At 42.1% G+C, this 27911-nt stretch overlaps 1 protein-coding gene across 1 annotated transcript in view; it reads right to left on the bottom strand.

Moving 5' to 3' along the window:
• Positions 1–12958, bottom strand: part of LOC150014852 (cytochrome P450 4X1-like) — a 37016-nt gene extending 24058 nt beyond the window's left edge. The window contains exon 1 of the mRNA XM_090271613.1: positions 12632–12958. Within this exon, the coding sequence (XP_090127739.1) occupies positions 12632–12805 (174 nt within the window). The 5' untranslated portion in view covers positions 12806–12958. The remainder of the gene's footprint in view (positions 1–12631) is intronic.
• Positions 12959–27911: the final 14953 nt, after the last annotated feature.

Below are 27911 nucleotides of genomic sequence, written 5' to 3'. Positions count from 1 at the left end.
CAGGCTAAATACCTCAGTCTGTTGTGATAAAAGACTCATCAAATTTGACCCAGGAGGAGGTTTCAAAAAGGAAGAGTCAAAATTACTGCCTAAGATAAAATAAAGAATTTCATGCGGTTCGATGCATGTAATCCATGTTCTCACTGCAGTTCAGATAACTATACAGGTATGATGTAAGGAATATATCTAACACATGCTCCCACCTTTCTGGGATACAAGCTCTTGCTAAAATTGCCATATATACCCTCCTGATGCCCAAGAATATGGCACTCATTGTTATTAAAGCAAGAAGCAAATAATTGTTTTCCTATTAGAGCAATAAAAATAAACTCATGCTGCCCATACACCAAAGAGATATGGGTGCAATCTTGGTCAGTGCACATGCCTATGTTGCCAGTTCAATCTCTGGCTGAGGTGCATATGAAAGGCAACCAATTGATGTTTGTCTTTCTCTCTCTCTCTCTCCTCTTCTCTCTAAAAAACAAAAACTCAATAAACATATTTTTTGGGTGAGGATTAAAAACAAACGAACTCATATGCACAACAAAAAGGAAACAACAGAAATACCTCTCAGCTTCCAACATTTATAAATCAGAGTCAAATACTACCATTAGTAATTAACTTTTTGCCTGATAAGCAGACTGGTAATGGCTCATTAAATAGATCTACTAACTCACTGTCAATAAGATTCATTTCCATTGGCTTCTTGTATAAAGTGGGGTGGAGGAACTGGGGGTTTCCTCTGTCTGGGGGTGGGGGTGCCCAGTGACACATTGAGCATGATCGTGGGGATTATGACCTACAATAATCCCTAAGGTTGGCAAGTTTTTCTTTGTGTGACCAATCACACCGCATTTGCCATGTGATTGTTCCTACCCTCAGAAGAGGTGGTAATTTTGGCCTCGTAATTTCCCATGACTAGTGAGAACCTCTAATCCAGGAAGTGTTCCCTGTATAGTTTAGATCCCTTTTAAAGCTTGAGACTGTTGAAACTCGTTCCTGAAGACTTGTTAGCTCTCATTCTGACAATCAAGCCAGTGACAAGCACCCACTGATGACATGAACAGTGTTTTCCAACAATTCTAATATTTATTCATTTGTAAAAAGTAAACAGATGACTATTTATTAAGTGCCTATTATACATACCAAGCAATAGAGATGCAGAAAATATATAAAATAGGCAAGGTCTTTGCTATCATGGAAATTATAGCCTAGTATAAGGATTATTTCCTTAGGTTAGAAATTATCATGGACACCCTCAGCCACAAAAATTTAGTTATACTGTTAGTAACTCCTATCTAGACAAAAAGAACAGAAAGTTATTGTGAAACCTGTAATACATAAATTTATAGTTTTTCATCCATAGCAGCATTAAATACATTTAAAAATATGTATTACACATATTTAAGAGACTTTGTTCAGAAATATTCAGAAACTGCTTAGCCCACAGAGAAATAATAATAGCTAACATTTACTTAGCACTACTATGAACTGGGTGCTTCCGAGTGATTTCCATATTTTATATTCTTACATTTTTACATCAGGAATTTTATGAAGCAGCTACAATTGCAGTCTCCATTTTACAGATAAGGAAATTGAGCCTTAGATAGGTGAAGCACTCTGTCCAAGGTTGTACAGCTGCAGGTAGTAGTAAGGATTCAAACCCAGGTTGAACTCTGGAGCCCAAGAGCCTTACTGCTTAGCTATACACATTTCCTTTGAATTACATACAAGTGTACATGAGTACCTGCATGCATGCACACACACACACCCTGCATATACAACACACTAGGTCCCCCACACTGGCTGGGATTCGTTGGCCTGCTAAGTGTCTATCTATTTGGCCTATTCTTTGAAGTCAGTAGATCTTTGAATGAATGAATTTATTTAACACCTAAGACCTGTGCATTCAACAAAGTAGCTATTGAGTACCTTCTATGAGCCAAGCACTAGGTGGATAGTGGTAAACCCTCCTCTCACAGATTTTGTATTCCAGTGAAAGAAGGAGAGAATATAGTAAAGGAGAATATAATATGGTGTCAGGGGATGACAAGTGCTAAGATAATAAAAACAGGGGATAGAGAATACTGGAGGCCCTATATTAGTTTGCTAGGTCAAGGGCAGGCCTCTCTGAGGAAGTGATGTTTGTTCAAAGGCCTGAAGAAAGTGCAGGGAGAGCAGTCCAACCAAAGAAGAGCACATCCAATCCCCAAGGGAGGAATTTGCTGGGCACCTTTGAAGAAAAGCAAGATGGCCAGTGTGACAGGAACAGAGCAAGGAGTGAAAATTCTTGTCTTATAGGGCAGTGGTCCCAACCTTTTTAGCACCAGGGACCAGTTTTGTGGATGACAGTTTCTCATGAACCAGGATAGTGGTAGGGACTCAGGATGTGCAACTCAGGACATAATGGGAGCAGGTCCACAGACCAGGAGGAGGCAGGTCGGGGACTCCTGTTGTAGGGAATTCCCCCTACACAGACATTTTCCTTCTGGAACCTAAAAAGTTCTATAGTGCAAAATAAATTCAATCTTTCCTTGAGACTATCTGACTGACGAATCTACAAAAGAAACATAAAGGGTTAAAAAAAGGTAACTAGGGACTTCCGGCCAAGATGGAGGCCTAGATAAGACACACTGCTTCTCACTCCACAACTAAGAAGAAATACAACTATCTCAAAACTATAGACAACCAGAAGTTCCAGAAAATCGAGCTACATGGAAGCCAACAAACAAACATATAAAGAAGAAATACTCAGCTAAAGAGGTAAGAGGGGCAGAGCTGGAATGAAGAGGAAGCAGTGTGGTGGTGGCGGTGACAGGCCAGCAGAAAGCATGGTCACACATTTTTAAAAGTGGGAAGGAACACCTGGGGAGCGCTCCCAGCACCAGGCTTGTCCGCATAGCTCACGGTTCCAGTGCCAGGGACAATAAAGTCTCATTGCTTCTGACTGTGCAAACCATGGGGGGTGGGGCAGAGGAAGAAGCTGCTGGTCTCTCAGCAGAGTCTGCTTGTTTAAAGGGCCCCCAAATTGATCTACAGATCCAACCAATACAATCCCTATCAGAATTAGAGCTGGCTTCTGTGTAGATATTGACAAGCTGGTGCTAAAATTTATATGGAAACTGGAAGAATCCAGAATAGCTTAAGTGATCTTGAAAAAAGAACAAAGTAGAACTCATGCTTCCTGATATCAGAACTTACCATTAGGCAACAGTAATTAAAACTGTGGTATTGGCATAAGGAAAGACATATGGATCAATTACACAGAACTGAGAATCCCAAAATAAATCTTCATGTTTACAGTCAATTTATTTTTGACAAAGGTGCGCTGAGATAATACAATAGAAATGTATAGATAGATAGATAGATAGATAGATAGATAGATAGATATCTTCTTTTCCCCGGGGCTTCTGTGCATTATTGCCAGCGAGGCCTTGCAATGAGGCAAAAGGAAAGTAAACTACACTCAGCTTGCTACACCTGCCTGCTGGATATGCTGAGTGTGGCTAACAGGATCCTGGCATTCCCTCACAACCAGTTTGGAAGGCAGGGATTTGCTGCCAGCTATAATGGCAAAATAGCAAGGTCTGTGTGAATGGGGATAACACCCACCTGCTGTGGAAGTGAAGGAAAGTCCTTCCCAACAGTGGGGGCATGCCATTAAATGGAACTTCATCAAGTTCCTCATTGACAAGAACGTTTGAGTGACTTGAACAGAGCAAATGGTGAAGTGGTAGGGTCTTACGGAAGAGCCCCTGATCATAGAGAAAGACCTGCCCCGCTACCTCTAGCTCTGCAAGTGTGTCCCTGCCCCCTGCATCTGAGACCACTGCCAGTGCACCTTGGAGACTTCCACCTGGCACCCATGACAGTCTGTCTAAAAACCAGCCCACTGGTGGGCTCGACCCAAGGACCTGGCGGCACCCCTACCAGAGGAGGGCCCTTTGGTCCCACGTGGTAGGCAGCTTGGCACCCACCATTGACTGCCTTGTAGGAGTAAAATATGCAAGTTGGAATATATATATTTATGATCTTACCCCAGTTCCTGGCAGAGCTCCTGCAATTGTTGTAATTTCCTCAGTGATAAGAGTACTAGGAGCATCTTTTGTTCTAACATTTGATCTTTGAACTTGGCTCCTGGTGCACGGTTCTTAATCTCTTGGCCTTTCCTGAATGATGGCAGTGTCTTTGTTTTAATGAGGTGATTTTTGGTGGGCTGCTGGATGCCTGCTGGGCATCAGAAAGACTAAGCTTAGAATTTTCAGCCTACCTCCCATTCTTCCAAGAAGGGAGAGAGGCTGAAAATGGACTTAATGACTGATCATACTTGCATGATGAAGCCTCCATAAGAATCTGAAAAGTACAGAGTTTGGAAACCTTCCTGGTTGTTGAACACATGGAGGTACTAGGAGAGTGGCACACCTGGTAAGGACATGGAAGCTCTGAGCCCTGCCCCACATATCTTGTCTTATTCATCTCTTCTATCAGAATGCTCATCTATATCCTTTATCATACCTTTTTATAATTAACCAGTAACCAGTAAGTAAACTCTTTTTCTGAGTTTTGTGAGTCCTTTAGGAAATTAAAACAACCTGAGGAGCAGGTAATGGGAACCTTCAATTTCTAACTGATTGGTCAGAGGCACAGGTAATATAACTTGAACTTGCAACAGGCATCTGAAGTTGGGGTGGGGACTGAGCCCTTAATTTGTTGGATTTGATGCTATTTTCAGGTAGTTAATGTCAGAATGGGGTTAAATTGTAAGACATCCCGTTGGTGTCCCAGAGTTTCTTGGTGTAGGGAAACTGTAACACACCTGGTGTCAGAAGTGTTGTGGTTGTGGCAGTGGTGTGAGAGAAAAGTAGATACACAGAGGGAGGACTATGTTTTCCCTACCCAAATGCCAAAACAATTCAATGGGGAAAAGAATAGTCTTTTCAACAAATGGTGCTGGGATAACTGGATATCAACATGCAAAAGACTGAATTTAAACCCCTACCTCACACAATATGGAAACTCAGAATGGATCAGAGATCCAAATGAAAGAGCTGAAGCTCTAAAACTCTTAGAAGAAAACATAGGATTTAACCTTGAATTTAGCAATGGTTTCTTTGGTATGACAACAAAGGCGCGAAAAACAAAAGAAAAAATTAAATAAATAGGGCTTCTTTGTTGTCTTAAGTTACTAAATTTTAGGATTTAAAAAATGCATTACAAGCCAGCAGACACAAGTATAAATAAAGAAGAAGATAGAACTCCTGGAGACTTCCAGCCAAGATGGAGGCTTAGACAGACACGCTTGGTCTCCCTCTACAACTAGAAAGGAATACAACTACCTCAAAACAAAAGATAACCAGAAATTCCAGAAAATAAAACTACATGGAAGCCCAACGTATGAAGTTATAAACCAGCAGTGCTTGTCCAGACAGGTAAGAGGGGCAAAATTGGAACCGGAATGGAAAGGTCAGGTGGCGCTGTTCGTGGTAGCAGCGGGGATAGCAGCAGGGGGAGCAATCCAGGCTGCAGTCGAGCCCCGGCAGCTCGGGACCCCAACAATGGGAAAGGCAGCCCCCCCATTGCCTCGGACGGAGCGGCCCAGAGAGTGGGGGGACAGATCCTGGTCTCCCAGAGGAGAATAACGGCAGAAACCCATCTTGGACCCCCACCCTCACACAAAGCGCCACAGCGTAGTGAAAGAGGTTGTGGACCGCCACTGCCGGTCGCCGGGTAGCGACAAGTACACAGGGCTCTGCCCCCTACAGCCTGCCCAGGAAGCAAAGCAAATAACAAATCTGTCAAAATGAAGCAGACAACTACAGAAATCCCAGTGACACAGCTCACCAGGCAGCAGATGAGGAACCTGACAGGCGAACAAACAGGAAACCTTTAAGAGGCTCAGTTCAGAACTATAGTTATAAGGTGGCTTACAGAATTAATGAAAGATTTGGAACAAGACAGGGAAGGAATGAAAGCCACTCATACTGAAACAAATGAAAACACATACGAGACAAGCGGTGAGGAAATAAAATCCAGAGATCAAATCAACAAACCGGAACATAGGGAAGGAACAAACAGTCAATCAGTGCAGAGAGAGGAAACAAAAAGTAAGGAAAGTGAGGAGAGGATCAGAAACCTCTGGGACAGCTATAAGAAATTGAACATTCGGATTATAGGATTGCCAGAGGGCGAAGAAGAAGAACTTGAAATTGAAAAATTATGTGAAAAAATAATGAAGCAGAACTTCCCGAACTTGGGGAAGGAAATAGACTTACAGGTCCAGGAAGCACAGAGAGTTCCAAAACAACTGGACCTAGGGAGAACCACTCCAAGACACATTATAATCAAATTGTCAAAAATTAAAGATAAAGAGAGAATCTTAAAAGCAGCAGGAGAGGAGAAAAGAATCATGTACAATGGGGACCCAATTAGACTATCAGCTGATTTCTCAAGGGAGAACCTGAGGCAAGATGGGACTGGCAAGAAATATTCAAAATAATGAAAATCAAAAACCTACAGCCATGAATACTCTATCCAGTGAAACTGTCATTCAGAATAGAAGGGCAGAGGAAGTGCTTCCAGACAAAATAAAACTGAAGAAGTTCATTAGATCCAAACCACTATTATATGAGATGTTAAAGGGACTGGTTTAGAAGAAGGAGGATCAAAACTATGAACATTAAAATGAAAACTGCATCACAAGAACCAACAACAGAAGCTAGGAAATCAAAACAAAGACAAACTAAATAAGCAACGAGAGTGGGAAAAGAACTATAGGTATGGGGAACATATTGGGGGGAGGTCAGCAGGGAGGGGGAAGGGAGAGAGGGAGGGAGGTGGTACAGGAATTAAGAAGCATAGTAGGAGGAAATGGAAAAGACAGGAAGAGGTTGAGAAGAACTATATGCACAACCAATGGACATGGACTAAAAGGGGGGGACAACTGGAGGGAGGGGGGCCACCAGTGTAGGGGAGCAGAGTGAAGGGAAATTGAAATAACTATAACAGCAAAATCAATAAAACATATTAAAAAAAGATAGAACTCTTGGAAATTAAAATTATGATAGCTGTGTTTAAAAATGTAGGAAAATAAAGAAGCAAAATGGTTTATTAAAAAAAAAAATAGAGGCTCAACCCAGGAAACCCATATCCAACCAATAGGATTTCCAGAAAGAGAGAAGAGGAAAAATTGAGAGGGTAATGGGGAGGAGATATCAAAGAAATTGTAATATTCACTATTACTCTCCTTTCACTAATTCTTCATCCTTACCACTTTAATGCATACCATAACCAGAAATTTTATTTATTAATCTAAGGGTTGTCACTGGCCACTGGAGCCTGCTTTGCTGCCTGCATAGCAGTTTTGAATTGTAGAGATTTAACACCCCCTAGACCAATCTTCAAACAATGACTGTCAGGAGTTAGTCCAAAATGCCCCAATTCCCTTACTCTTCAGGTAGAAGACCACAGGATAACTCTGAGTTACATACACGGGTTACCAAAGTTCACCTGTGGGATCCAACTACAGTTTTCCACAGTGGTAATTTGCTTGAGAACCAACCTTGTGTTGACTGCCTTCTCATCTCTATGTCACCTGCCTAATCCTCTATCAAAATTTTCAGGCATCATCTCCAAAATAAAATATTTGCTCTTGAATCCTTGTCTCCTGGTCTTATTCTGGGAAAACCTAAACTACAACAAATATTATACATAAAAATTTCCCAGAACAGATGAATATGAGATTCCAGATCAGATAGATTGCTGACCAAATCAGGAGGCATAGTAACTGAAAACAAAACAGAACAAAACAAAAACCGAAGTGCCACACCTGAGTACTTCTTCATTAAATTACATAACAATAGAGGCAGTGTGAAGTTCTTAAAGCTGTTAGAGAGAGGCATAGAAAAGGGCCACATAAGAATTAATAGTCATTTGTTTATTCTTTCCTTTATTTCCCTTGCCTTAGGAGATATATCAGTGAAAATATTGCTACGTAGGATATCTGAAATTTTCCTGCCTGTTTTCCTCTAGAACTTTAATGGTGTCAACAGCTTACATTTGACTCTTTGATCCATCTTTAATTAATTCTGGTGTAGGGTGTAAGTTCATGGTCTAGTTTCATTTTTTTGCATGTCCCTGTCCAGTTCTCCCAGCATCATTTGTTCAAGAGGCTCTTTTCATTCCATTTTATGTTCCTTTCCCCTTTGTCAAATATTAGTTGACCACATAGACCTGGGTTTATTTCTGGGCTCTCTATTCTGTTCCATTGATCTATATGTCTGTTCTTATGCCAGTACCAGACTGTTTTGATTACAGTGGCTTTGTAGTATTGTTTGACGTCAGGTATTGTAATTCCTCCTACTATGTTCTTCTTCCCCAAGATTGCTGTGGCTATTCAGGGTCCCTTTTGGTTACATATAAATTTTTGCAGTATTTGTTCTAGGTCTGTGAAATATGTCACTGGTATTATAATAGGTGTTGCGTTGAATCTATAAATTGCTTTGGGAAGTAATGATGTTGATTCTTCCCATCCATGAACATGGTATTTGCTTCCATTTATTTGTATCTTCCTTAATTTCTTTCTTCAGTGTTATATAGTTTTCCAAGTACAGTTCTGTTACGTCCTTGGTTAAGTTTATTCCTAGGTACTTTATTTTTCTTGTTGCTATAGTAAATGGGATATTTTTCCTAGTTAAATGGGACTATATCAAACTAAAGAGTTTCTGCTAAGCAAAAAAAAACATCAACCAGATGAAAAGGGAACCAACTGTATGGGAAAACATATTTGCCAATGATACCTCAGACAAGAGATTGATCTCCAAAATACTTAAAAACTTATATGACTCAATTTCAAGAAGACAGACACCCCAATTAAAAAATGGGCAAAGGACCTGAATAAACACTTCTCCAAAGAGGACATAGAGAGGGTCCATAGACATATGAAAGAATGTTCAACATCACTAGCCATCAGAGAGATGCAAATAAAAACTACAATGAGATACCATGTCACACCAGTCAGAATGGCCATCATCAACAAATCAACAAACAACAAGTGCTGGCGAGGATGTGGAAAAAAAGGAACCCTAGTGCACTGTTGGTGGGAATGCAGACTGGTGCAGCCACTATGGAAAGCAGTATGGAATTACCTCAAAAAACTAAAAATGGAACTACCTTTGTGTCCATGGGTCATTTATACTACTTTCTTGACTAGACCCTTCCCTTACTTACCCCCCTTCTCTCCCTCCCCACCGCACCCCCAGTAACTGTTAATCTGCTCCTTGTTTACACGCCTCTGGTTCAATTTTGCTCATTTGTTTGTGCTGTTCATTAGTTTCCTGTATTAGGTGATATCATACGGTATTTGTTTTTCATTGCCTGGCTTATTTCGCTAAGCATAATTCTCTCTAGTTCCATCCATGTTGTCACAAATGATAGGAGTTCCTTCTTTCTTTCTGCTGCATAGTATTCCGTTGTGTAAATGTACCACAGATTTTTATCGACTCATCTACACAGGGTACTTGGGCTGCTTCCAGCACTTGGCTGCTATAAATAGCACTGCTATGAACATGGGGTTGCATGGGTTTTTTTAAATTGGTGTTTCAAGATTCTTCGGATATAATCCCAGCAGTGGCAATGAGGGAAAAAGTGCGAAAACTGTAGTAGAAAAACAATAAATAAATTTAAAAAAACAAGAAAAAAACAAACAAACAAACAAAAAAGTACACAGTGCAGAGAAAGAGCCCAGTTTTGTGTAATCTCAAAAATAGCTAATGCTCACTGGGTTTTTAATATAAATATCCAGCTCGATCACTCTAATGAAAGATGACTTTACACTCCTTTCATATCCACCCTGACTCCTGTGTTTTGAGGGGAACAGAAGTGGGAATACAAAATCCATGGCTTTCAGTGTTTAACAGACCTGGGTTCAAATTCCATCTCCTCCTATTTTAATCAAAATCGTTCAGGTTTTGATACAATAACAAACAACTCCCAAGTCTCAGTCAAAAAAAAAAAAAAAAGAATTAATAGTCAGAAGGGTGGGAGAATTCCAGAAAGACGGCAGACTAGGAAACACCTGTAATCTGTCTCCCCACCTAGACAACCATCGCACTGGCAAAATTTGTCTGATGTACCTATTTTGGAACTCTAGAGTCTGGTGAAGGCCTGCAATTTACAGGGTGAAGGCTTGGACTGTGTATTGCAGTTCATTTTTGTCAATTTCAGCTGTTCATACAGTAGCAGCTACACATTCACCAACCTATGCCCCACAGCAAGCAGCTGCAAGTATTCCTGGAGCAGCTTGGACACAGCAGGAGAGGGGAAGGAAGGGGAGAGACCCTGTCCTACAAATATTGAACATTAGTGTTCTGATCACTGATTATTTCTTCTCATCACAGAGGGGCACACAAAGAGACTAGTAGCCATTTTTGTTGCACCTCTGCCCATTGCTATAAGCTCCCTTGCTCTAACCAGCTGAAATGACTTCTAGAGAATTTAAAAGGCCAGTGCCTTTTTCTCCTGGTCATGTTTCTCTTTTTCTTCATTTGAGAACCAGACATTAAAGACTAGAACATTCAAAAGTAATTGTACCTATAAAACAATTAGAAAGTGGCCACACATGTCCAAGGAAAGGCATAGGCTCAGAAAAGATCTGAGAATGCCTTAAGTTTACACCTCATGATTATCCTTGTTATAGAAATTGCTAACAACAATTTTAAAGAAACACACCAAAACAACCTATAACAGCACCCCCCAGCATCCCTTGAAAAGGGAGAGAATCTGATTTCTTGTGTTATCATATTATTAGATTGAAATCTCCAGCTGTTAACAAAGAATCACAAGGCATACCAAAAAAAAAAAAAAAAAAGGAAAAAAATTAAAGCAACAGAAACTACTCCCTCTCAAAAAAGAACCAAGGGCAATGCTACTAGACAAAGACTTTAAAACAACTACTATATTACAGATGTAAAACTCACTAGAGTGACTCAAAGGCAGATGTAATCAGAAAGATAAAAATCAATGAACTTGAAGATAAAAGAATGGAAATTATTGAGTCTGAGAAACAGAAAGAAAATGACTGAAGGAAAGTGAAAAGAGTTTAAGGGACCTACAGGACACCAGCAAACTAACCAATATACAGAGATGAGAGACAGAGAAAGGGATAGAGAGAATATTTGAAGAAATAATGGCTGAAAACTCCCCAAATTTGGTGAAATACATGAATATAGACATCTAAGAAGCTCAGTGAACTCCAAGTAAGATGGACTCAAGGAGACCCCCCCTGAGACACATTATAATCCAACTTTTGAAAGCCCAAGACAAAAAAAGAACCTTGAAATGAGCAAGAGAGAAGTGACCCTTTACATAAAAGAGATTCTCAATTAGAATATCAGCATATTTCCCATCAGAAACTTTGAAGGACACAAGACAGCCGGCTGATATATTCAAAGTGCTAAGCATGTGTGCACACACACACACACACACACACCAACAACTGTTAACCAAAAGTCCTATATCCAGCAAAACTGTCCTTCAAAATTGAGGGAGCAATTAAGACATTCCCAAGTAGACAAAAGCTGAGGGAGCTTCTCACTACTAAACCAGCCCTGTAAGAAATGCTCAAAGGAGAAATGAAAGAACACTGATAAGTAACCCAAAGCCATATGAAGAAGTAAAGATCTCAATTAAGTTAAACGTATGGGGAACTATAAAAGATAGTATTATTGTAATAGTGGTTTGTAATTCACTTTTTGTTTTCTACGTTATTTTAGAAAGTAATAAATTTAAAATAATCAGTAGTTTATTTTATTTTACTTTATTTATTTTGAAAGAGGGGAAGGTGGAGAGAAAGGGGAAAAAAACATTAATGTGAGAGAGAAACATAAATTGCTTGTCTTCTTCCACCTGTTCCAACAGAGGGATTGAACCTGCAACCTTGGTATGTGTCCTCACCAGAAATAGAACCTGCGACCTTTTGGTCTATGGGACAATGATCCAACCAACTGAGCAACAATGCCAGGGCAGGTTTATGTTCTTACTAAACAAGGAATCAGGAGTGAAAGTGGATTTAAAGAACAAGGTTGGCCAAAAGGCACAAGCCTCCCTCTACCTTCCAAATTTAAATTGGTCAATATGCTTTGAGAGATTGGCTGGGGCTGTTCCCCACTTCACAAGAATCTTAGGGAAAGTATTAATTTTCTCCAGTTGGAATGGATTAAGGGTGGTAACTATTGTGTCCAATTTATCACATTTTTCTGCAATTAATAAATATTATTTACGACAATACTTAAAAACATTGGCAGTACGTGTGGAAGCCTTTTTAAAACACAGCACATAAATGCGGGAGACTGGTGAAGCAGAGACAGACCAGAGTTACACCACACTTTCTTTTTCTGGATTCAGTCTTTTGAAATAGCCCCCTCCCAGCCACCAAAGCTTCCTGTCTAGTGGCTCCAGGGTGTGTCCCTTTCCCTGTAGGGCTGTGAGGGAACAAGTCTAGAGCAGAGAAAGACACGGAGAGCCAGTCTGGACCACAGAGCTCTGTGCAGGATGGAAGGATGGGAGAAAGGGAAGGAAGCAGTCGCCTCTCTGCCCGCCCGGTTTCAGCTCCTCCTTCGCCCCTCCCTTCGTCTACCTTCTGGTGCCCGGTTAACCAGTGGCCGGATGGCCCGGGAAAGGCCCGCAGATCTCGCAGCAGCTGCAGCCTCCGTAGGTAGAGCTTGATGGCCTGCAGCAGCCCGAGGGTCAGGAAGAACATAAACGCCAGGTAGAAGGGCCTCGTCCAGCGCGTCTCCAGCCAGGACTCCATCACTCGGCGCTGCTGATTGCCCCCAGTCTCTGGGGAGCCCGGGAGAAGGTGACCTTACAAAAGCCCGGCGCTTAGGGAGGATCACCCAGCCCACTGCGCGTCTGTGCCCTACGGGGAGCTCCCTCCTTCCCGGAGCAGGAGGAAGAGCGGTGGGAGCAGCAGCTCAGGCTTGGCCAGAGGAGGCAGGCACAAGTTCCAGGTTTCTAACCCTTTATCAACTGATGCAAACCTCCATTCAGGACGGCTTCTTATACCCTCCTGGAGTGATTATTTCAAGCATGACAGTTTTCAATCAAAGGAGATTTGCATTTACGTTTTGTAGTAATGCCAAGTCTGAGGTTATCCTTTTTCTTCACTGCCACAAACAAATGCTATGCAAATGAAAATGAACTGCTATGCCAAAACACCTTCTTTCCTGTTCTGAAATTTTATCAAAACCCACAGGGTCTGTGAGCTGGTGGTGGGCATGTATGACCATTATATTTATATAGTGTGGCCTGTCCTGTGGTGTGCTGGTGAATGCTTTACACCTGGAGCTCACTCTGATTTCCAGTGTTTGTGCATATCCATGGTGTTCTATTTCAAGCTGCCAACAGAGACCCTGAACCCTGACTTGGGAAGAGATGCTAAGCAGCATACGATTGTATAGAAGCTCCACCATACAGGTACAATCAGGACCCGCAACATAATTTGTGGATCATGGTGCAAAATGAAAATGTGGGGGCCCAAGTTAAAAATTTATTAACAAGATGATTACAGCAGAGCATTAAATCAGGCCCACACTCTTCTGAGGACAAGGTCATGTGTGATTGTTCAGGTTCACACTCATAAAATCAGCCGTGGACTCAAGAGACATAAATAACCTCACAGACATATATAATAGTAAATGTAGTAAAGGAGTTAGAAATGAAAGAGTTGTTTTATTTTTTTAATTAGCTATTGGGTAGTGAAGTAGGATTCGCAGACTCGGCTTCCCAAGCTGCTGTCCCCCACTCTCACCCTTATTATAGGCACTGTCCACAACTCATTTACTCATTCATTCAGTTATGGTAAGATAGGCACATGTTTGGTATTAGATTTATAACCATGAACAATAGTCCGAATCTCTGTTAGGATTTCCTATTCTCCTCCCTGTTACTGCCCCCTACTCCTCAATTCCTATCCCAGTCTCTGGACCAGGTTTTATTTGGCAGGTTAATGGTTAAGACAGAATCCAGGGATGATAAGTTCATCTGGACCAAATACTGGCCCCTGGAATGTTCCATTTTGTGCCACTCCTTGCCTCAGTTCTTTCTTCCCTAGATCTTTCCACCTCTTCTTGCCTACCTCCTCCCATCAGCTAGAGTTATTTGACAGCATCTCAAAATTGAATAATTTATACAATTGATACAAAGAGCATTGGCAAACAAATTGTTAAAATATTGAGGAACCTGTGAAATTTACATAGCAGACTCACGCAGAAGTCCAAGAGCACAGAGTCCATCATTTTCTTCCTCAACAGCCTGGAGGAAAGATAATGGAAATGTTCAGGAAGGAGGCATAGAGCCAGTCCCCACTCTTAACCACTGTCTCCTGGACCCTGGCCAGTGCTGGGCAATGCCAGGAAACAAAGAGGCCTTTCCTTGGGACAGTTCACAATCTGGTGGAAGGTACAGATAGATAAGCAAAGGTATACACTAAAATGGATAAATGCTACAATTGGAAAGATTCACATGGATTATCTAGAAGTTGATCTATCTTATAATAAGGAAATGAAATCCATAAAAGAAAAGCAATTTTAGCTAAGCCCCTTCCCTCCAGACTGAGAATTCCAAGGTGCTTACTCCTTTCCTCATGATCACTGTTACAGGACGGGGTCTGGGCCAGAGTGGGTCTGCCTCAGGCCCACCAGTAGTGTGTGGGTTCTTGGCTTCGTGTAGTAAAGAGTTCACAACATGAGTCCATTTGGTTTTGAGAGTATGTTTTTTAAGCTGGGGACAGTGAAACAAAGGAAGGACTTAAGGTAGAAGAAGCAACAAGAGAGAGAAAGTCAGAGAAAAGGGGGCCCGGGAGACAGGTTTAGAGGGCTAGCCCAAGATGAGCTGCTGCTGCCTACTGCTCCCCTGGTTGCAAGTCTTATAGAGTCCCTTAGAGTTTAGGAGGAAGACAGCAGAAATACAGGGTGTGAGCATGCTCTAGAAAGAGCATGACATGGTTTCTTTGCCTTGAGGCTTTTTATCTTTCTTTGCCCAGCCAAAGTCCTAGGGGAGACCTCAAGGAAGAATCTTAACAGAATATTCATTAGCTTTTTAGGTTAGTTTTATATTTAAAGAACATTATTGAAGAGGGACCAAGACCAGTCTGTCCATGATGGTCTGGATTGTGTAAACCATTTGCTGAGTGTCCTTGGTTGGGGAAAATAAAATGTTGTAATTCATTAGCTGGCTGTAATTGCTCAAATTGTTTGGCCATGTTTAATTATTTTGTCTTGGTTTCCCTTATTCCACTTTTCAAGGAATTTCCCTAGCTTCTCACTGTCCTGCCTCCTTTCCCTCTTAGAGACTTCCATCCCTAAAGTCTTTCAGAGTTGATGAGGGAAGATGGTTGGTCTTCAGTAAGTACTTCCTGCTGACAAGGTTATGGCTCCCTCTTGTGTAGGATATGGAAGTCTCTCCATGCCTAATCTATGGAGGACAAGGGAACGGGATCTGAGACTGGAGCAGAGAGGCTGTTGGCTGATTCTTCTGAAGTAGAAAGGGGCTCGAATCCCTGAAGTGTCATCATATTGACATGGAACTGTTGTATCTTACAAGTCACAAGTTTGACAAGATGTTTAGTGGAGTGGAGGACCTGGGACCTTGTCTCATAAGGGTTAAATCCAACAAGGACAGAAAAATTCCTTTCCTGGGAGAGGAGGCTGAGTTTATCAGCAGGCTGGTAGAAAGAATGTCAGAACTATGAGAAAGACAATTATATTAAGGCCCAATGTAATTTATCTGAAACAGAATTTTTTAATCCTCACCCAAGGATATTTTTTCATTGCTTTTTAGAGAGAGTGGAAGACACAGAAAGGAGAGAGAGAAACTTTGATGTGAGAGAGAAGCAATGATCAGTTGCCTCCTATAATGCCCAAACTTGGGATCATATGCCCCTGAACTAGGGATCCAATCTGCAACCTAGAAATGTGCCCAAACCAGGAATTGAACCCTCAGTCTTTCAGTTATGAGATGACACTCCAACCCACTGAGCCCTACTGGCCAGGGCAGGTTTTTATTTTTCATAGATGAGCTTGAGGTCCTCAGTGGGTTCACAAGAAGAGTTCTCAGGTTATGGTTCTTGGGACTCACAAGAAACAGTTTTAATCTGAGGTAAGTGAACCCTACTGTTCATCCTTGTGAGCCTTATTACAGTTCGGGTGCTTAATAGAACCTGATGCTGGCTTTTCCATCTGAGTTGTAGTTGGGACTTAGGAGAGTTATCCCTCTAGGTTTTTAAATAGATCATGTCTCCTGGTTTAATTTGGTTGTGTTGATAGTCTTTATTGGAGGCAGGCAATATAAATGTTTCCTTATTGCTCTAATGTTTTTGCACCTGTCCTAGATTAATGGTGTAAGACAACAGCTGGAGGATTTCCTCATCTTTAGCAAGTCAGATCTGGAAAAGGGGTTGCCATAGGTAAGTTCAAAGGGGCTAACTTGTAGCTTCCCTTTAGGTGCAGTTTTCATTCTCATGAGATCTATGGGGGACATAGACACCCAGGACTTTGAGGTTTCTTGCCACAGCTAGACTTGAGTCCTTTCTAGGGTTTGAGGTCTCCATGATGAGTGTAAGTGATAGCTGGTTCCTAAAATTTGAGCCAGCTGTAGTGTAATCTTGGCTACAAAAGAGGGTCCATTGTCAATCTGTAAGCTTCTTGGTAGTCCAACCTAGGTAATGTTTCTTTTAGTAAGTACTTGGCCACATCAATAGCTCTTTCTGCTCTGGTAGGAAAGGCCTCAGCCCATCTAGTGAAAGTGTCTACAAATACTAGTAAATACTTAAATCCAGCTTTAGGGGACATGGAGTCAAACCAATTTGCCAATCCTCCCAAGGGTATGTTCCCAGGTGTTTCATTGGTGTCTGGAGGAGAGGAGGAGGGAGGTGACTCTGGGACTTATTTTTAGAGCAGAGTATACATCCTCTGTTTTATAAGGCCCTTGTGACACAAGCAGCTGGGAGACTAGGGTGGTAAGAGCATCTCTCCGCAAGTGGATGTCATCATGGAGCATTTTGATGTATTTCCATGTTAATAAAAGCCTTTTCTTTGACACCAGCCTGCCCAGTCTCTAGAGAACCCATTCTCTAAGGCCCAAGAGACTTCCTGAGTAGTGCAGGAGGGGCCTTCTGGGGGCTGGGGGAGGTTGGGGAACAGAGTTGCCTCTAGGGTGATTGATGAAGACGGAGCCACTATCTTAGTTGCCCTATTTGCCAATGTATTGCCTTTGATTCTGTGTTCTCCTTTTGCTGGCACCAGTATCGTATTAATGCTACTTCTTAGGGGAGTGTTATAGCTGTCAGGAGTTCTAAAATTTCTTCATGGTGTTTTATGGGGAGTCTTTTGTTGTTAAAAGTCCTCTTTCTTTCCAAATAGCAGCATAGGCATGTAATATTAGAAACCCATATTGTGAGTTAGTGTAGATATTAACTCGGAGGTATTTTCTAATTGTAAGGTCATAGTGAGTCCTATGAGTTCAGCTTTTTGTGCCAAAGTAGTAAGGGGCAGGGATTTTGTCTATTACTTCTTGAAGACTAATAGTTCTGTATCCAGCCTTTCTTGCCCCACCTTGTATGACACTGTTTGTAATCTATTCTGCTCCAGGGTTGAGTGAAGTTTCTTCTTTTAGGTCAGGCCTGCTCGAATATACTTGTTCAATAGTTTCTATGTATTTGTGTGTGACCGGGGTTTCTGTGTTTATTGGTAGAAGGGTGGCAGCGCTGACAGTTTGACAAACCTTCAGGGTTAATCCAGGAGAGTCTAGGAGGAGAGCCTAGTATTGACTTAGCCTTCTTCCTGTGAGCCATTGATATCCCTTTTTTTCTAACAGAGCTTGTAGTTGCTGGGGATTCGTACTTCTAGTGGCTGGTGTAGGGTAAGTATATTGACCTTGTCTACAAAGAGCAGTGGCAGCTATGGCTTATAAACAATGTGGCCAGCTGTCTGCTATAGGAGCTAATTGTTTTGAAAAGTAAGCTATTGTCCTTGAAGTCAAGCTAAATTTCTGGGTGAGGACTCAAAGTGCTGTTACTTGTCTTTCTGCTATATATAAGGTAAATGGTTTTTATAGATATGGCAGCCCTAAGGAGGGTGCATTACTGAGTCTGACATTTAATTCCTCCAAGGTATGAGTGGCATTTAGGGGTCCAGTCTATAGGTCCTTTGTTGTCTCCATTTAAAGCCTCATATAGAGTTTAGAAATTAGCCCGAAACCTGATATCCACAGGCAGCAGAAAAAGCTTTTCCTAAAAATCATCAAAGCTGTCTTTTACTTTGTGAAACTCCAAGAGACAGTATGGCCCATTGGTTTCTGGGTGGCAGGATCTGGGGTCCTTAAATATGATAGGTATTGGACCTGCTGGAGGTTATTTGGACCTTTTGGGGCGAGACTTTATATTCTCTATCTGCAAGGAAGTTTAACACCAGAATGGAATTTTTATCTGAGTAGTCTGTTCGTAGTAGAAATTAATGTCATCAACATATTAGAGGAGTGTCTTGTTGGTTAATTGGAGTTCTCTTAAATCCTTGGCTAAAGCATTTCCAAACAAATGTGGACTGCCCCAAAGCCCTGAGGGAGCACAGTCCAAGTTTTCCTAGTTGGGGGGTTAGTTCATTCAAATGCATACAAGTACAGGGGTCAGGATGAAGGATGAAGGGAGATGCAGAAAAAAATTTCCTTTAAGTCTATACAGTAAAATAATTGGCTTCTCCTGTGATTTGCTGTAAGATATGTAGGGGTTTGGAACTATAGGATGTACTGGACTTAGACCCTTATTTACTGCCCTTAGATCTTGTACAAACTGGTATTCTCAATTTGGCTTTCATATTGGGAGAATAGGGGTATTGCATGAGGACTGACTGGCTGAACCTGAGAAGACTTTGCTTTAAATATCTCTCAATGAGAGGCTCAGCCCCTTTGTATGGCCTCAGTTTTAGAGAGTATTGTCTTTGGTTAGGGGATGGTACCCCTACCCATGATTATAAAGGTAAATTGACAAGGGGTACGTTTGATGTCCTTTCTGGTATTCTAGTTTCCCATGCCTTAGGGATGACTTGGACAAGGACAGATTCTGGAATATCATTCATTTCTGGTTCAGGGTGAGAAGTTAGATTGTCTATCAGGCCTAACAGTGAGGGTTCAGGACTTCTGGTCAAGATGGCAGCATAGGCAGATGTGGCTCACCTCCTTGCACACCCACATTAAAAGTACAACTGAAACATAGAACATGCATCACTCAGAACCATCAGAAATTGAGTTGAATGGAAGTCTGACCTGTGGCAGTTAAAAATTAGGAGGGATATGTTGGGTGAGGTGGTTCCCCTTGAAGAGCAAGGGGTCCCAGCTCCATACAAGGGCCCCCGCCCAGGTGTTTATTGCTGGGGAGAGAAAGTCCCATAACTTTTGACTGTGAAAACCAGGAGGATTGTGGCTGAGTGAGATGGATGGCCACTGAATTCCCAGGCAGTTCCACTTCAAGGGACCATGCCTGGACACACTCAGACTCACTTGCTCTGAGCTCCAGCACTGGTGCAGCAGTTCAAAAGGCTTTAGGGACATATGGGGAGGAACTGAATTGCCTGGGTTCAGGGCTGACCTGGAGGGGCAGTTTTCTCTCAGACAGAAGCTCCAACAGAGGCCATTGTTTATTTGTTGAGCCCTCCACTGAAAGAGCCAGAAGACAGGTGTCACATCTGAGTCTCCATCAACCTGGCTAACTCTGTTCACCTCTCTTTGATGATTCCCTGAGACCCTGCCACAGCCAACTTAAGTTCCCACCAGTGGCTTTTTCATATACACTTCCTGTCTTGGCTCAAGCTATGGCCTTTCCTGTAATCTCTCAAAGGTTCACAGACCCCATATAGGCTGCATCTGACCTTGATGTGCCCTGTGCATTTGACTGTGTAGCCCCAGGAACCACACTGGTGGCAGCTAGCCTTGTCCAAAGATTGGCTTCTCTAAGCCCCGCACAAGTAGCATCCATTTGTAGATCACTCTATAGCTCATGCCCTCTTGCCCTGAGAAGAACAGAGGCAGTGGTTGACTATTGTCTACAACTTTTGGGACACTCCTGAGGCAGAACAGCCAGTGGAAAACTTCATACCACACCTGAGCACTACCAAACACCTTTACAAGTGATACACTCAAGGGGTAGATTCGTCGGGTGTCTGAGCCATTCAGAAGCAAGTCCTTCTCTGTGGGGTTAGCCCTGTGCATCAGATCATCCACTGTGGTCACAGCCATTGCTTGCAGGTGATCAACTTGAGAGAATATTTCTTCCATTGGTGTGCCAACAGCAATCAACAAGAAGGTGCACAGAGCCCACACAAAGGAGAACCTGGAGGGCACAGTTCAGGTGACCAAAGAAACTGTGCCACTGGGCTCTACAGAACACCTACTACATAATGCCCTGCTACTAAAACCAAAATATGTAGCAGCTCTACTGAATATAGAGCTACAAACACAGGGAGGCAGCCAAATGAGGAGACAAAGAAACATGTCCCAATAAAAGAACAGAACAAAACATTAGAAAAGAGCTAAACAAGAGGGAGACAAGTAATCTACCAGATGCAAAGTTCAAAACACTGGTTCTAAAGGTTCCCAATGACCTTTGATGCTGGAAATCAAGACTTCTAATTTGAGGTATGTTTACATGCCTCTCAGTCCAGGTGTTTAATGATCCAAGCAGCGAGCTGGACTTGATGGTGCCGACAGTCTCTGACTGCTCAGGCCTCAGGATCTTAAAGACATCCTGTGACTTAAAAAGAATCTTGTTGAGTACTCCATCTTCCCTGATGTTGGTAAGGAAATCAAACAAAACTAAGTAAAAATGGTGTTTAACCTTAATTGCTTTCTCAACAGTGCATCCGTTCCTTAGCCTTAAAAGAGTAAGTGATTGGATTTCTGTTTTCCTGTTTTTCTGTCTATGGATGCTATATAGACTTGTTTGTCAGGAAGCGTTCTCTTCAGTTGACCTTTTAAGCTTCCTCTGTTGTAAGTTTAAAGTACATTGTAAACATTCCTGGAATGTGCCTGTGAGCTCATTCCTGGACTCTCCCTGTTAATTAGCATATCTGTAAAATCCAATAAAAGGAAGGTGCTTGCGCTGCTCAGGGCTGATGGTCTGAGCAAGCCACAGTCCTCCGAGCCTACTGGCCATTCATCCCACTTGCTGGAATTATCTCAGCGTCCCTGACCATATTCAACACTTCAACCTTAGAGGAAGTGTAGATGAACTTTGTGAGAACTTCAACAAACAGTTAGGAAACACAAAAGTGAAGATAAAAATATAAAAATTAATATAGAAATTCTATGTATTCATAAAAGAAGAATAAACTAACTTAAATGAAAAATATATTACAAGGAATCAACAGTCGGGTAGACAAAGCAGAGGATCAACTCAGTGATTTGGAAGATAAGGTAGTGAAGAACACACAATCCAAATAGCAAAAAGAAAAAATAATACAAAAAATGAGTATAGTTAAGGAGTCTCTGGGAAAACTTCAAGCATACCAACATTCCCATAATGGGGTGCTAGGAAGAGAATAGAGAAAGCAAGGCATTGAAAACCGATTTGAAAACATAATGATGGAAATCATCCCTAACCTGGTGAAGGAAATAGACATACAAGTCCAGGAAGTGTGGAGAGTCCCAAACAAGATGGACCTAAAGAGATCCACACCAAGTCACACCATAATTAAAATGCCAAAGGTTACAGACAAAGAGAAAATCTTAAAAGCAGACAGAGAAAAACAGTTAGTTACCTATGAGGGAGCTTTTGTAAGATGGTCAGCTCATAGAGAAACAAGATGGCAGAAGAGTAAGTGGAAGCTACACTAACCTCCTCCCAGAACTAGTCTGGATTTACAACTTAATTTTGGAGAAACCATCTGGAATAACCAACCGAACACTAGCTGGAGAGAAGTCTGATAACCACGGAGAGACAGAAAAGGCCGCTACATCACAACGTGACCGGTAGGGAGTGCGGAGATGTGGAAGGGCTGGCTGGGCTCACACGGGTGGCAGCTGAAGGAACTGAGAAACAGCTCAGCAGCCAGGGGTTCCCCCTGAGAAGGGCAGGGTCTAAACCCCCAGCTGAGCTTTCCAGCCTACAGCAACAGAGTGGAAAGTAAAATAGTATCCAGCTGCGAAAAGCGAAAAGCCACAGGGTTTCTTGCTAGCCAGAGAGAAACAGCTGGAGAAAAAGAGCTTTTAAGTGGATCACATACGAAAATATTTTGGCCCCCACTTACCCTGGGCTCAAGCAGAGGGAAGGCAGAGAAGACTAGAGACGCTTGGAGAGGGTTTGGTGTGGTGGCTTTGAGGGGAGAACTGGGGGAGCAGCCGACCGGGTCCCAGTGCTGACTCATCCCCAGTACGGCAGGCAGACCATTCCCCTCCAAGTGGCGTCAGCCTGAGGGGAAACAAAAGCCCTGCCTATAGGAATTAAGCTGCCACATCCACGGTCCTTAAGCCTGACAGCCAATCACAGATTGAATTGATTGACAACTGAAGAAGTCAGACAAAGGCAGTAGATCCCTGGAAGTCTGCAACAGGCTGCCTAGGCCCAGGCTGGTACAGGATCTGACGCCACCAGGGGCAGATCCAGGAAGTGCAGATCATTCTAAGAAGCACCAACAAACAATAGGAGTCACAAAAATGGGGAGACAGAAAAACAACCCCCCATCGAAAGGGAAGGTAGAATCCCCAGAAAGAGTGCTAAATGAAATAGAGGGGAGCAAACTATCAGATATGGAATTGAAAGCATGGATTATGGAGAAGCTCAATGAGCTCAGCGGAAACTACAAGGAACTCCAGAAAAACTACAAGGAACTTACTGAGAATTACACCAGCATGAAAAAGGACATAGAAGCTATCAATAAGAGCCAGGAGGAAATGAAGAATATGATCTCTGAATTGAAGAACACAGTAGAAGGAATTAAAAGCAGGCTAGAGAAAGCAGAAGATCGGATCAGCCAGCTGGAGGACAACTTAGACAAAAACTCCCAGACAGTGCAACAAAATGAAAAAAGACTGAACAAGACTGAAGAGGCTCTAAGACAGCTGCAGGACAACATGAAACGTAATAATATCTGTATCATAGGAATTCCAGAAGGAGAAGAAGAGGAGCCAGGGATAGAAAACCTCTTTGAAAAACTAATGACAGAAACTTCCCTAACATGAGGAGAGAAAGAGTCATGCAAGTCCAGGAAGCACAGAGGGTCCCAATGAAGATGAACCCCAACAGGCCCACTTCAAGACACATCATAATTAAAATGCCAACATTCAAAGACAAAGAGAGAATCCTAAAAGCAGCAAGAGAGAAATAACTAATAACATACAAGGGATCTCCAATAAGGCTATCATCAGATTTCTCAGCAGAAACACTACAAGCCAGAAGGGAATGGCAAAAAATATTCCAAGCAATGAAAAACAAAGGCCTACAACGCAGCGAGACTCTCATTCAAAATGGAAGGTGAAATAAGGAATTTCCAAGACAAAAGAAGGCTAAAAGAATGCATCTTCACCAAACCAGCATTGCAAAAGATGCTAAAGGATCTGCTTTAAGAAGATGAAGAAACAGCGAGAGACAGAGAGGAACACGAGTACAAAGGGGGAAAATGACAATGAATAAGTACTGAAAGAAAGAAGGAACTTCTATCATTTGCAACAACATGGATGGAACTAAAGAGAATTGTGCTTAGCAAAATAAGCCAGGCAATGAAAGAAAAATACCTTATGCTATCACCTATTACAGGAAACTAATGAACAACACAAACAAATGAGCAAAATTAAACCAGAAGTATGTAAACAAGGAATAAACTAACAGTAACAAAGGGGGAGATGGGAGGGAGAGAAGGGAGTAAGAAAGGGAAGGGTCTAGTTAAAGAACATGTATAAATGATCTATGGACATGGACAACTGGGTGGGGATTGAATGTGGGAGAAGGAGAGGGCAGGGTGCAGGAAAGCAAGAGGGGGAAAAAGTGGGACAACTGTAATGGAAAAACAAACAAAAAAATTTTTAGTGGGGGAAAAATGATAATTAAAGTATTTAAATGCAAGTTCAGTCAATATTAGAAGGACAAGGATTTTCCTTCACACTGTATATTTTTCTCCCTATCTGATCCCTCCAGAGTTTGGCATTCTAAAGAAGTAATGACATAAGTTTCTTTGCATAAAACTAATAAGACCAGCTGTTAATAGAGGTTTTTTTTTTTTTTTGACTAAGACTTTGACTGGAATGTCATGCCTAAAAGAGACATGCTTGGGCTCTGGTTGTTATCAAAAAGCCCTGAGGAACTGGGATTGACTTTTAAAGGTAATAAAAGCCCACGAGATAAAAGGCCTGGTACCGTGGTTGGATGCATGGTCCATGGCAATCTTGCCAGGGAAGGAACGAAGGTTGTTTTCCTGAAAGATGGCTAGAAGGGACCTTAAGGCATAATGGAAAACCAGAAGGACTTGGAAAAGACAGGTGTTTACAGGCAAGGCTGAATGCCAGGTATGTGGTTCTGCTTCTGTGCCCTGAAGGGCAGACTGAAGGTCACCCTAAATGTTCCTTGCGTAAGTTCCAGCAAAGCAGAACTAAAGATCATAAGTGATCATTTTCTGCTCTTGTTGTGTTTATGCAAATGAACAGGATAACTTAAAAATGGACTTAATGCAGTCCCTTTAATGACAAGGAGGGTAATCTTAGGGAGAAAAATCGTGATTCAAGGAAAATCACAATGCTCAGTGGTAGACTATGAAGTAGTGCAGCTAACCATCTTTAAAGTTTCTTTTCATTTAAAATTTGTTTTCATTTGAAAGTTAAACTATGTCTGTGGTATTATCAAAGATGTTTAATTTATAGGCAAGAAGAATGTCAAATGCCTTGCAACTGGATGTCTTTCCAATAAGACAGTCCTACAGATTTAGAGACCTGTATGTGGGTTATGTTACGTAAATTAACATGTGTTTTCTGTTTTCAAAGGACATAAGCCTATGATCTCATTACCTGAGTGATTGTCTGTACATGTAGGCCTCACTTAATCCTGTCTGCATTGCTGCCTCCTGAGACTCAATGATTTGGCTTAACTAAGTGGCTGGGTTGGTGAAGAATGGGGTGGTCTGTGAGCTTCACTTTAAAATTGGTTTCTCTTTTCTGTCCTAATGGCTTGGACAGAAAGAGTCCAGATGTCTGAGAGAGGGGAAACCTAAAATATTTCCCTTGGCCCAAACTAAGTATAATGGGCAAAAGGGTTTTGGACAGGTCAGATGTACCTGGCACACCTTCCTCCAAAGAAGCCCTTCTTTTCCCTAATGTAGGACATTGAAAAATTAATACCTTTCTTTTGTCATCTAGTGGTTATAGATTGAATGATGTATTTTAACCCTTTTGCCAAATCTGTTGCCTCCAGAATACAACAAGGATGCCAGCCTGTTAAACCAAGCACACCGTTGTCTGGGGACAGCCAACCGACCTGGAGTCTGCACGATCCTTCCCCATGTGGGAAGGCCATCCCCCCCACAAACACCTCACTCTTACTAGGGATTTCTGGACCCAAGGGTAGGTAGGACGATGACCATGTCCAGCTTGAAGCAGCTAGAAGAGCTCAAGACCTTTGCCCATTATCGTTTATAAGATTATAAAGGGTCTTAAGTCTCAGAGGGAGGGATTGTTATTTTTTATTGTTAAAATTAATTAATTATTTATTTATTTTAAAAAGAAGAAGAAGAATATATGAAAGGGTGAGGCAAGAGAGCTTGTATGTGCAACCCATGGGCATGGACTTGGGGGGAAATTGTTGGGGGTGGGGGGTGCTGGGCAGAGGGGAGCAAAGGAAAAAGAGTTGGAACTATTGTAATATAATCAATAAAATATACTTTAAAAAAAAAGATGGTAGGCTCATTTTTCAACAGAAACCTTGCAGACAGACGGGATTAGCATGAAATAGTCAATGTAATGAAAAGCAAGGATACACAACCAAGATTACATGACAATGCTATCATTTACAGTCCAAGGACAGAGACTTCCTCAGACATCAGAAAGCTAAAAGAGTTCATCACCACCAAATTGGTATTACAAGAAATGTTAAAAACTCTTCTTTAAGAAGAAAAAAAGAGAAGTCAAAAATGTAAATAATGAAATGGCATAAAACATATATCTATCAATTAGTAAAAATAAAAAATAGATTAAATGCTCTAATCAAAAGAGTTATGATGCCCTAAGGAATAACAAAACATCATCGTCATCATCATCATCATCGGCAGCCGTCCGTCTCGAGAGACGATGGTGTAGCTTCTTAAAAGTCTAACTGCACCGCCGAGAATGGCTGTGCAGTCCGACTCGGGAGTGACACGGTATCTGTCTCCTCCCGTGTTGAATCGACGCTGGAGTGTCCTCTCCAGTGAAGCTGAAGCTACAGAGCCTGGGCAGGGTGATATGGAGGGTCTGCAGTTGCCCATGCAGCAGACCCCCCCTCTCTTCGCAGCTGAAGGGTCCAAGGGAAAGACGGAGTCAATACAGCTTGGCTTCAGGTGCGCCGCAGGAGTTGCCGGTGTTGACTACAACGTCAAACCGCCTTAGGGACTCCGGCTCCGGATTTTCTGTCGGGGTTTACTCCCTTAGCCTTTCCCCTGAAGAGGTATGCCGCAAGGCAGTGGAGGTTTTTTGGAGTCAGAGTTTTCCTTCTCTGATGTGCCCTGACTGGAAGATCGAACCAGCGACACTTAGCTCGCAGGCCGACGCTCAATCCACTGAGCCAAACCAGCCAGGGCTAAATGACAAAACAAGACTTTTACATATGGTGTCTGCAAGATACTCACTTCACATGAAAAGATATATGCAGACTGAGGTAACAGAATGGGAAAATTTTTTTCATGAAAATAGAAACAAAAGAAGAGCTGGGGTAGGAATACTTACCTCAAACAAAAGAGACTGTAAAATAAATGCTATGATATGAGACAAGGAAGGTCCCTGCAATTCCACTTCTGAGTATTTTCTTTTTTAAATTGTATTTTATTGATTACGCTATTACAGTTGTACCAATTTTTACCCCTTTGCCCCCCCCTACCCAGCACCCCTCCTCTCCCTCAGGCAATTCCCCACGATTGCTCATGTCCCTGGGTCATGCGTAGGTTCTTTGGCTACTCCATTTCCTTCCTTCTTTCCTTTTTTCCTTCCTTTCTTCCTTCCCCTGTCCTCTTTCCTTCTTTCTTTCTTCCTTTTTACTTTCTTTCTTCCCTCCATTCTTCTCTCTCCCTCCTTCCTTCCTCCTTTTCTATCTTTCTACTTTCTTTCTTTATTTCCCTCTTCCCTCCCTCTGTCCTCCCCTCGTTCCCTCCTTCCCTTCCTTCCTGCATTCCTCTCTTCCTTCCTCTTTTAACTAGGTTCAGATGATCTGTTACATAAATTTCCCTGATTTGAAAGACAATTTCCTGTCCAGCCTGACTTAAGTTTGGTACCTCTAATTGTTGCCTTATCAAGGTTATGAGCTGACTAAGCCCCCATAAATTGTAGGAAGACCACAGTCTTCTGTGCTTTCTATGGCACTGAGGATAGAGCCTATATTTCTGAGTGACTGACCATCCTAGTCCTATGGATGTTCTGCTGCTGGGACACTGAGTCTGCTTTTCTGAGCATGCTGTGACTATTAGGACAGAGAGACTAAGGGATGGAAGGCCTGTGAGAGGTCGCTTGAGACAAAATGCCACCTGACAATCTCAGAAACGAACCACAGCTCATGGTCTGGACCACAGCTACCTTCTGCGGGCTGTGTGCCTTGTTTGGTCCGCTCCAGTTTTCTGTAATGCCCTTCCTTACCTTTCAGACCTGAAGTGTCTACATTAATTATAGGAGGCCGGAGAGTGAAAGAATGAGTCGAGAGAGTT

This window comes from Furipterus horrens, unplaced genomic scaffold (genome assembly GCF_987537825.1).
Source record: "Furipterus horrens unplaced genomic scaffold, mFurHor1.1.pri manual_scaffold_3, whole genome shotgun sequence".
Lineage (NCBI taxonomy): Eukaryota > Metazoa > Chordata > Mammalia > Chiroptera > Furipteridae > Furipterus > Furipterus horrens.
The sequence above is the reverse complement of the archived record's forward strand: the minus strand, read 5'-3'. Positions and strand labels throughout refer to the sequence as shown.